Genomic DNA, 11,144 nt, shown 5'->3' on the forward strand with positions numbered 1-11,144 from the left:
GATCACAGTTTCACCCACTCACTGGTGGCATGTTTCAACTTTCTGTCCCCAGGACCCACTAATCATTTACAGCGTGTTGACCGATATTTGAACCAGGGGTCAAGGTGAACATACCCAGTTACATAACAAAAATGTATAAAGACTTTGTTTAATCAATTGTGTGTTTATGTGTGTGTGTTTTAGAAAATCTGTATAACCTTCTCTGCTGTGGTATCCCAGAGCAAGGAATGGTTTTCACATTTTAACAAAATGAAGTTACTCACTGCAGCACTGTTTTTCATCCTTTTGATCCCACGGCAGCGTTCCTGTGCTGTGAGTCCCACAGGCTGCGATGCTGCTGAGCCCGTGGCTGGGAAAGCTCTAGACCTGATCAGTAAAGGACGGGGAGATGGCTACCTTTTCCAGTTGCTGCGGGTCGCTGATGTGCACTTGGACAAAGTGCTGTGGAGCTGCCCATGGCAGAGCTGAGTGGGGAGATGGTGTACCAGGGGCAACTGAGACTCTAGCCCCTAAGCCTGCTGCTTTGCACAGTGGATTGGCTTTGGGCAGGGTTGTCTGTTTCATTTGTGGGCTGCTCTGACTGTTCTTTTTTCCTTCAGATGAATGTTTGTTACTAGTATGTCCTTCACTATGAATCAGCCTGTAAGTACTTGTAAACACTTATGCAGAGCCCAGTCAAAGGCTCAGTACTATAAGAGAAAGATTAGAATAAACTGTGGGACTTTCTCTCAAGGAAATAATAATCAGCTCACATGCACATATATGTGAACTGCATAAGATGGGATATATTCAAGTGACCAAGTGAGTGGTATAGATGCTGGAGTGATCTCATAAAAGAACTATTACGATGGGATGGGAGAAGGCTTCCTTTGCGTCCTGAAGGATGAGCAGGATTTGAATAGGACGGTGGCCTGTGTAATGGCCTTCCAGGAGAATGCCAGGCATACCGCCTCTATGTGGGTAGGGGATCAGGAAGGAAGGTGTTAGGGAGAAGCGGAACAAAAGCAGTGGGGTTCCAGTAGTTCTCTGTGGGCTTTGGAGCAGCTATCACCTTGGAAGAGAGACTGTAGGCTTGAAGAAAGCAAGCCTACTGTTTTCACTTAAGTTATATGCTTATTCGGAGTGCATTTGAGGGCTTGATAGAGATTATGGAGGGAGTTCTGCTTCTCCACCACCACGCCAGAAATAACCTACCCTTTGGTGGAACCACTGAAATCAGGGAGGCGAGACCATGGGGCACCAAAGAGGACAAGCAGAGATATTTATACTTGTTACAGTGTTAGAAACCAAGGCCTTAAAGTTTACAGAGAACGAGAGTGGAGGGATTTAGGATTCCACTAGCAATCTGATTACCAGTAGTCCCCTTCCAGGCTCTCTGCCACGCGTGTAGGATGCAGGATGCCTCAGCACAGTGCGACCTCTGAGTGGCGGTGGGGAAGGTGTGGGGGTGGGCGGATGTCCCTGCACCTGGGAAGATAGGGGCCGGAGCAGGGACACAACTAGGAGCTACTTCACAAGTTCAGGAATGAGGACATGAGGAGCAGCCCCAGGCAATGGGAATTAGGGCAATGAGAGTAAAGAAAAGACATGAGACGTTTCAAAGAAAGACCATTAAAGGCTTGGGGACAGCACATTCTTTAAGACAAAGACTAAGGCAATAAATAATTAATGGTGCCACTGACCAGACAAAAGAAGTTGAGAGAGGGAGCTGGTTTGTAAGAGAAGAGACTGAATTTAGCTTTGGGCAAGTTGACACCAAGACAAGAAATCTGAGACTTCCCTGGCGGTCCAGTGGTTAAGACTCTGCGCTTCCACTGCAGGGGGCACGGGTTTGATCCCTGGTCAGGGAACTAGGATCCTGCAAGCCACGCGGTGCAGCCAAAGGGGAAAAAAGTCAATCTGTATTTTTTAAAAAAGACAAGAAATCCAAGTGCAGGAGTAGAGCTGGATGAGAGGACACGACTGCATATACAGACTGGAGGCCGTGATGTGACTGTCAGCACTTATATTCTAGGCTTGTACCGTCAACACCTCCGCCCAAATCAACACTGCTTTTTAGTGATTGCTTTTTAAAGTTCAAGGGCAGAAGCAACATTGTGACCAGTTAAAAAGAGCATTCGGAAGTAACTCTCTGAAGCGTTTTATTAAATAAATAGATCAAATGACGCAAGGGTAGGACATCTGCAATGACTTGGAGAGGAGCAGGAATTCTATTTAACAAATAAAAAGATTGTTTTTTTTTGAAAAAGCTCTGGGCTCCCACATGCTACCCACCCATTGCTTTCTTGGTATTCCCCAGGGATCCACAGCTGTCTATTATTTAGTCTTGGATGTGAAAGAATCTGACTGTTCAGTCCTATCCAGGAAACACTGGGATGACTGTGAGCCAGCTGTTTCTATACGTCCATCTGATACCGTAAGTAAACAGGGTACCATTCCTCTCCTCTTAGCGTTCTTGACTTCTGTCTATTGAGCTTGCCCAGAGTGGCTGCACACCCGGGCTAACACTGTGAAAGAATAAGAGCAGCTTCTGCCTCTTGGCTCATGAAGACTATGTTGACCTCGAGTAATATTTTCTTGAGAGCTATACCTCGGAACCCAGTTCAAGAAAAGTCAGTGGGCCCTGTAGTCCCATGTGATAGCATGACCAGCTGTGAGACCTTGAGCAAATCACCTAACGTCTAAGAACCTATGAACTTGTAGCCGTGTCCTATGAATACTGGTCCCACTAACAGAAATGGCCAAAGGGATTAGTTGCAGTCACCATGAGGAATAGGGTCTTGTTCTGCACGTTGCACGTGGGTACTCAGAGCCCAGGCTCCCTGCCACAGGAGGAGGACACAAAGATGAAAGAGCACAGATATAAGATTTCAAATCCAGAAAATAAGATGTTTACATACCCAGGGGTTTTAGCATTTTTTTCCCTTGCAAATATTTGGGATATGGCCATGATCTGTTTCAACAGTTTCTCCATGGTTCTCATGAGGGTTTTGGATGCTTATAGCATCCAGATCACAGAAATATGCTAAGAAAATACAGGTTTTTGAGAGGGGGTTTGGTGAGAGAAAGCACAGACAAATTTCAAATGGTTAGTAGGAATACGGTGCCTCACTTTTTTGTTCCCTCGTGTCAACCTGAGGAAAGCAGTAGGCAATAACATAAACCCCTCTTTCTTGCAGGTGATTGGACAATGTAAGGTAATAGGTATAACACGTTTGGATGGGTCTCAGAATCTTAGAGTGAATGACTTTAACTGCACCACAAGTTCTGGTATGATCATCTGTTAAAATGCTAATTAATTCTAATTAATACAAAATTCAGTCTTACAGTGGTATCATCATATAAGACTATGAAGTACATATCAGAAATGGTTCCTGCCCTTGTGGACGTATTATTACTTGCTCTCCTGAGAAGAGAAGAGAGAGGGTTTTTCCTATTATTGGCACACCTTCTTTTAAATAAATTCAACATATAAAAATAGAAATTTACAAGAGGCTGTATGGCATCATCGTAGAGAACATAAGCTCTGGGGTCAGATTTGTTTGAGTGTAAATCCCAACCTTATCACTTACCAGATGTGTGGTCTTGAGGGCAAGTTACTTAACCTCTTCAAGCTTTCCTCCTTTGTAAAATGAGGATAACAATAATATTATCCCTCTGGTTCCTTCTCAGAATTAAATAAAATTGCCTGTGTAGTACACTTTGCAAAGTACTTAGCACTCAAGTATTGCCATCAACATCTGAAAGTTATGTATGTTCACAAAGCAGTTATACAAAGGATGTATTATCTCCTTTAATCTCACAACAAGACTATGAAGTAAAGATTATGATACTTTCTATCTTAGAGATAAAATAACTGAGCCTCAAAGAGATTCAATGACCTGGCCCAGTGAACACAGCCAAAGTGTGGCAAAGTCATGACCTTATACCACCGGTGTTGACTCTAAATTCCATGCTCTTTTAATTCACTTTTTCAAAAAGAATTATCACAGAACTTCTTTTAAAATAATTAATCTTAACATGTTTCAACATACAAAAATTTAATAGTCAGCAACTCCCTCAGGAGGTTGCCTTAAAGAAAGATTGAGCTGTACCTTCTCCTCTCTCTGTTAACAATGCCTCTCTCTAGTTGGCAGAGACAGGAAGAGGTCATCAAAATATTAGCGCTTTATGAGTGATGGGGGTGTGGGCCTCGTGAATAAGGGTCACAACAGAGACTTGAGCATCGGAAGGATCTGGGTTTAAGCGGCTTGGCTGCTGATTGGCTGATTTGATCTTGGACAAGTTACTTAGCCTCCCCAACCCTCAATTTGTCCATCTATAAATTGGAAGCTATTGTTATTCTTGCTGCCATGCTTATATGTGTTAAGTCCTAGCATTGACATTGCTGTTTCCAACCCAGTAACCACAAAGCTGCCAACTACTTTCTCCAGTCTCTTCGGCACTGGTCAATACTGAAGACCGCTCAGTACTCTCAAATTTCTTTGAGGATACTGAGCTCTACAGAAAGCAAGCTGACAAAGCCCTGGAGAAGTACAAAAAGGGAGAATGGTGACTTTGCTTCTTTCAGAGTGGACAAAGTGGAGAGGGCTGCAAGAGTTGTGAATCACCACTAACGTTTAGCTAGAGTCTGAGGGCCCAGGGTCCAACCTGGCAGGTGCAAACTCAGCAGCACTGTCCCTCTCCGCTGGCCTCACTCGGCCAGCTGCCTTTTAAATTGAGACTCCTGTTGCAGCCTCAGCAGAGAGGCAGCAGATACCATAGAACTGCCCTCCTTCAGTTCTTTAGTCTTTGGAGTTGGGGTGTGTGGATCTGAATATCTAACAGAGACAAGGGAAAACCCAAACAAGGAAGAGGGAAAGACAGAAGAAAGAGCATAATAAGATGATGCGAGTCACTAAAATCATCGGGTCCTAACCTCCTTGTGTTACGATGGAAGACTGAGGCTCAGAGTGCCTATCTCACCACACCCAGTGGTGTAGCTCGAGTGGGGCAGTTATGCCTCCCAGTCCAGGGACCGAAGTGCTTCCCACCCAGAGGGGTCTTGTAGAGCAGCTAGTTGATGTCTGTTGTGCGTTTTGAAAATGCGAAGTTAAATAGATTATGGTGCATCCAAGCAATGGAATGAATACAACATAATTACTAAAAACAACGTTTTGGATGTATATGCACTGGAAAGTGTTTCAAGATACATTGCTAATGGAAAAAACAGGTTACAGAACAATACTTAGACTATGATCCCATTTATGTTAAATAATTAGATATATGTGTATATGTGCAACATATTTAGGAAAAGGCTTGAAGGAAAAACTCATCAAGTGGATGACAATGGTACCTCTGAGAAGGGGAGGCTGGGGTGCAGGAAGGGTGATTTTTCACACTGTGCTTGATTATGTCTGTGTTATTTGAACGTTTCAATGAAATAGTATTCACCTTATCACTTATGTGATAAATATTTTAAGAGCAGAGACCATCAGAAAAATGGCACATATTGGGGATTTTGAATCCTCATAGTGTTATATTGTATATTGGATCATAGGTATCCACTGTCTTTTTTACTTTTTATGTCCCGAAACTGCTTGGATTCAGTTTGTTCTAGAGAGGAGGGGAAAGAACCAATTACTACCTGGACTTCTCTGTGAGGAACTGCTCCAGTCACCACTTTCCCAGGCATTCTTATGTGAGTATAATCAGCATCTGTGAAATACTAGGTAACGTTTAGAGACCACTTACTATGGGCCGGGCAACTTTCTAAGTGCTTTACATATGTGACCTTATTAACCCACCACCGCCCTATGAAGTAGGTACTATTTTTATTCCCGATTTACAGATGGGGAAACTGAGGCACAGAGAAGTTAAGTGAATCATGAGAGTATCATGTATATTATAGAATTATATATGCTATATACCTCAACTTAACACCAGGTTCTTTACCCATTAGGATTAAAGACTTAGCTAAAACTAATAACTTGCTTGTATTAAGAACTGACACCCGGGGCTTCCCTGGTGGCGCAGTGGTTGAGAATCTGCCTGCTAATGCGGGGCACACGGGTTCGAGCCCTGGTCTGGGAGGATCCCACATGCCGCGGAGCAACTAGGCCCGTGAGCCACAACTACTGAGCCTGCGCGTCTGGAGCCTGTGCTCCGCAGCAAGAGAGGCCGCGATGGTGAGAGGCCCGCGCACCGCGATGAAGAGTGGCCCCCGCTTGCCGCAACTGGAGAGAGCCCCCGCACAGAAACGAAGACCCAACACAGCCATAAATAAATAAATAAATAAATAAATAAATAAATCCCATTAAAAAAAAAAAAAAAAGTAACATTGCTTTAAAAAAAAAAAAAAAAAAAAAAGAACTGACACCCAAGGGTGATAGGGTGATTTCATTCACTTCACCTCGTTTACTCCACTCAGTGACCCCATTTGACAAACGAGGAGGTAACTGAGGCTCAACAGAGGGTCCTGCCTGATGTTCACAACTGAGCTGAGGTTAGAATCCAGTCCTCCAGTTGCTCAGTCAATGGGATTGCTCCCCTAGTCACTTACACTTTGACACTCAGGTACCTGCAGGAAGATCTCCTTAATAACACTCAGCATTTGTATGGTGACTTACAGTTTACAAAGCACACATATTACTGCCTCGTTGGAGCCCTGTGACAACCCCTCTGAGGAGAAGCAAGTGTTTGCCTCCATTTCCCTGGAACAAGATGGGCTGGAAGTTTAAACACTTGCCTGAGCGCACTTAGCTAGGAAGTGTTAGGACACAGGATTTTAATGGTGGCCTTTTGATTTCAAGTCCAGGATTTTTCTGAGGTTTAATAACACATTCTCCAGGATGGAAAGAAAGGAGGCATTCATTCGTTCCTTCTCTCACTGTTCAACTTTTCAACCTCAGGCGGTTCTAGAATCCTGCTTAATAGCTACCAGGAAAGACACCCCACCTCCTCCATTCCCATCCCCAACAAACCCCTATCTTGGTGTAGGTAATGCAAACCCAGTAGAGAAACATGGCAGCTGGAGAAGAGGAGCTCAGTGCTAAGTGTTTTCCAGCATTATCTCGTTTAATTAAGCCTTCCCACAACCTGTGGATAGTTAGCATGTACTCACTTTACAAAGACAAATCCAGAAATTTTATGTAACTTGCTTAAACTCACAACTAGTAAATGGCAAAGCCAAGATTAACATAGGGCTGTTTGACTCCAAAACTGTACTCAAAACCTCAGTGCTTAACAGTCTCTTCTAAAAAAAGAGTTTTCTTCTTGTCCTAGTCTAACCTTGACAGCTGGGTATTGGGGCCTCTGGGGCATAGGGGTGCCAGCCAGTTGCAGCCTCAGTACCTAGGGTAGGGCCAGCAGACAGTCACTTTGACAGGGTCTGTGCAAACCCACTTTTATACTGGCTCCCTTCTTCCCAACACTTTCCTCCAAGAGGCCAGTTAAGGTTGTGCAAATCCCTCTTCTACACCACTCTTCACTCTCTCTAGACACAGGCAACTCAGGTCTTCATGAAGAAGGTTGGGCTAAAGGCAAGGTATCAATGATGCAGAGTTCCTCCTACAGCCCATGGGGAAGCCCAGCGGAGGGGACCACTCATGGAAGGGAACCACTGCAACTCGGAATGAAACCCTTCAGAACCTACACTTTCCCCAAAATGTTGACTAGGAAAAATGGTTAAATAGCTGATGGAGATATTTGATAATATTACCCTGATTTTTCGAAAGCCTGTTTTCCTTTCCCAAATGTCTGGAAGTTCACAACAAGAGCTGTGCACCTTCATACCACCTGCACACACACACTGAAATACACATACACAGACACTAACAGGTTTATCTCTTCTTTATAGATCTTTGGATTCTGCAGAGCAGATTTGTCCTATGATGTAGAAGACTCTGACTTGGAAACCCCAAAAGACATTGTCATAAACTGTGAAGTTTTCAATCTTAAGGTGGGTTGCTTAAGTAGCCTTTGTCATGAGCAGTGCCAAACTAAGTGATATTTTCACACATATAGTGTATTTTGTTCTTACAGCTGTTGGTGTGTATTGTGTGTGTGTGTGTGTGTGTGTGTGTGTGTGAGAGAGAGACAGAGACAGAGAAAGACAGAATGGAGAGAGGGAGAGAGAGAGATGATGGATGAGGGATGAGGGGGAAGAGAAATACAGAGAGAATAGGCCCCTGGGAAAGTACAATTGCTGATATGACATGAAAAGTATGAATTTTTGCCCAAGAACTGAGGGTAAGATTTGCCAGAAAAGTAAAATCATGATCAATTCAATCAACCTCTAATGAATTTGAAAGTGGCCCTTGTAGTCAGGATTCCAGTGCTGACACTTAATAATTCCTAGCTTTTATTATTAGGCATAGAAACTAAGAAGAATGAATTAGCCTAAAATTTGCTATATAAAGGTATATGAAATAAGATTCAAAACAATATTTTACATATGTCCCAGAAAGTTTTGTTCTGTACCAAGATATTCTTCACAGTATTTTTTACATCAGCAAAAAACAAAACAAAACAAAACAAAACCCTGAGTATAATCCAAATGTCCATGTACCAACTCTCACCCCCAAAATGGAGGGGGCAGGCTTGTCACCATGAACATGGCTCCACAAGTGCAAAGAGGTAAGCGCTCATCCTTTAAAAGTAGGAGATGTTTGTACCATAAAGCCTCAACTCTTGAGAATATAAATTACAAAGCACTAGTTTTCCAAAGGTTGATCTATAGATGAGTATCATTTTATAATATAATTTCACCAGATTATGTTGAAATGAGAAGAAGAATAATAAGGAAAGTTTTCATAATACAACATTTATTCCATCTAAAGGAGTATCATTTACTCTGAGATTAACTTTCTGACTCTTGTGTTATCAAAGTATTATTCCTATTGTGAAATAATATTGGTGGTAGATGATAGTTTTTTTCATATTTTAAATGCCAAGTTGGCTAGATAAGAATTCGAGGAACCATTTTTTTGGGTCTCCTATTTTTAAAATTAGTTGTGGAATCCAAAAGTCTGGAAACCATTAGTGTAAATTAAATTAAATGTCTAACTTCTTTTGTGTTACATGATGATATTCACTCTTCTGTGTCCTTCACCAGGAACATACAAACATCAGTGGTGTAAAGCATCGTTTGGGCCTTCCCCTCCACTCTGGTGAGCACGAGCATTCTCCTGCTGGCAGGCCTCCATTTAAGCCCAATGGATCTAGAACTCACCATAATCCCCACGAGTCACATAACTTTAGATGTCCACCTCCTCTAGAAGACAAAAATTACTCAGATAGTCCACCATTTTGAGCAGGAGTTCCTCTACCATTGCCCCCTCCAGGGTCAAGATGCCATCACCCTCATTTTGACACCAGTGGGACCCATGGGCCCCTCATAATCATAGTTCTGGTGAGCGCCATCCCCACACACATCGTCCTCACGGACACCATCCCCATGGCCATGATTTCTATGACCATGGACCCTGTGACCCACCACCGCATAGCCAAGGTCCCCAAGACCACCATCGCTGAGGCCATGGCCCACCACCTAGGCACTCAGAAGAAAGAGGTCCAGGTAAAGGACCTTCCATTGGAGACAAATTGAATATGTTCACTGACTCCCTCCACTAAAGAAAGGTGAAGTTCTGCCTCTTCCCGAAGCAAGTTTTCTCAGCTTCTCATTGCCAAACCACAATAATCCCCTACAGCCAGAGATTCAGGCCTTCCCCCAATCAGCCTCTGAATCACGTCCAGGAGAATTCAAGAATGAGTTTCTACAAATCTCAAAGTTTTTTTGCATATACAGTTCCAAAATAAAATCTGATTTCCGAACTTCCCTGGTGGCACAGTGGTTAAGAATCTGCCTGCCAATGCAGGGGACACGGTTTCGATCCCTGGTCCAGGAAGATCCCACATGCCATGGAGCAACTAAGCCCGTGTGCCACAACTACTGAGCCCGCAGGCCACAACTACTGAGGCCCACGTGCTTAGAGGCCATGCTCCACAACAAGAGAAGCCACCACAATGAGAAGCCCGCACACTGCAACGAAGAGTAGCCCCCACTTGCCTCAACTAGAGAAAGCCCGTGCGCAGCAACGAAGACCCAATGCAGCCAAAAATAAATTTTAAAAAAAGTAATAATAAAAAAATAAGTAAAATCTGATTTCCTTGGTGGGAAAAATGAATCATGTCCTAGATTAGAAACATAAATAAAATGTGACCAGTAATAAATGCAAAATGGCAAGTTATTTTAACCTTATTTTCATGCTCAACATAGGGCAAAATGTGAGTGGGAGTGGAAATGGCATGAGAAGAGAGAGACAAATGGAAAGGAGAGGAAAGATCTCAGCACTACAGATTAGAAGTTAAGTCCAACACTGGCTACTACATCACTTGAGGCAAATCTCTGATCCTCAGAATTTCTTTCTTCCTGAACTTAACTCCTTTAATTCTAGCGTCTTTCCTCTGCCAGTACTTATGCTGAGGCTGGGCCTACCAAGAAGGAATGCATTATCACTTAGAGGATTATTCTTATAAAAGCGACCCAAATTCCCTTCCACTTGTTATTTCCAGCCCATTTGTGTTTTGGAACAACTTAATTTCTATTTCAGGTTGATGTCCTAACTGAGCTAATGGGAAATTTAACCTCAGTCCTTCTTGGAGTTCCTGCTACTTCCCACACGAAGTGGTGCCAGAGTTTTACTCTCATAGTGTCAAGGTGTTTGGGTGGTGGGCATGAGAAGGTCTGATTCTTCACCACTAACCCACCAGGTCCCCCGGCTGAGGGATGCTTACTGCCCTGTTCACATCTCTGTTTAGGTCTCGTTTATCTGCTTCTTCTGCACCAAACTGGGATACAGGAGTCTCCGTAAGATGACTAATGGACATGACTGCCAAGAGACACCATATGGCTGGTCTCTCCCTGAGATCTTGCTGCCTCCAAGCTACAGCCCCAGAAAGCAGGACAGAGGTGTCCTCTGCTTCACAAGTCCTCTGTTCTTCTCCTATCTTCTCCCCAGGCTAGGGACTCTCTAGTCTCAGATAACTCCTCTTTATTCGTTTTTGCTGCCAAAAGACTCCTTTCTAACACTCGAATCCTCTTTCTTTTTCCTTCTTCCCAAATCAAGTCTCAAGCATTTAGACACAGGCTACTAAGACTTTAG

General features: G+C 43.4%; 1 protein-coding gene across 1 annotated transcript; it reads left to right on the forward strand.

Moving 5' to 3' along the window:
• The first annotated feature begins 249 nt into the window (after window positions 1–249).
• On the forward strand, window positions 250–10,350 carry HRG (histidine rich glycoprotein). Its single transcript, XM_068545650.1, is given in 9 exon segments — window positions 250–438; window positions 2,300–2,416; window positions 3,180–3,270; window positions 4,434–4,537; window positions 4,539–4,601; window positions 5,600–5,680; window positions 7,838–7,939; window positions 9,095–9,149; window positions 10,259–10,350. Coding segments are annotated over 9 exon segments (894 nt in total).
• The last annotated feature ends 794 nt before the right edge of the window (window positions 10,351–11,144 follow it).

The sequence above is a fragment of the Eschrichtius robustus genome, chromosome 6 (assembly GCF_028021215.1).
Source record: "Eschrichtius robustus isolate mEscRob2 chromosome 6, mEscRob2.pri, whole genome shotgun sequence".
Taxonomy (NCBI): Eukaryota; Metazoa; Chordata; class Mammalia; order Artiodactyla; family Eschrichtiidae; genus Eschrichtius; species Eschrichtius robustus.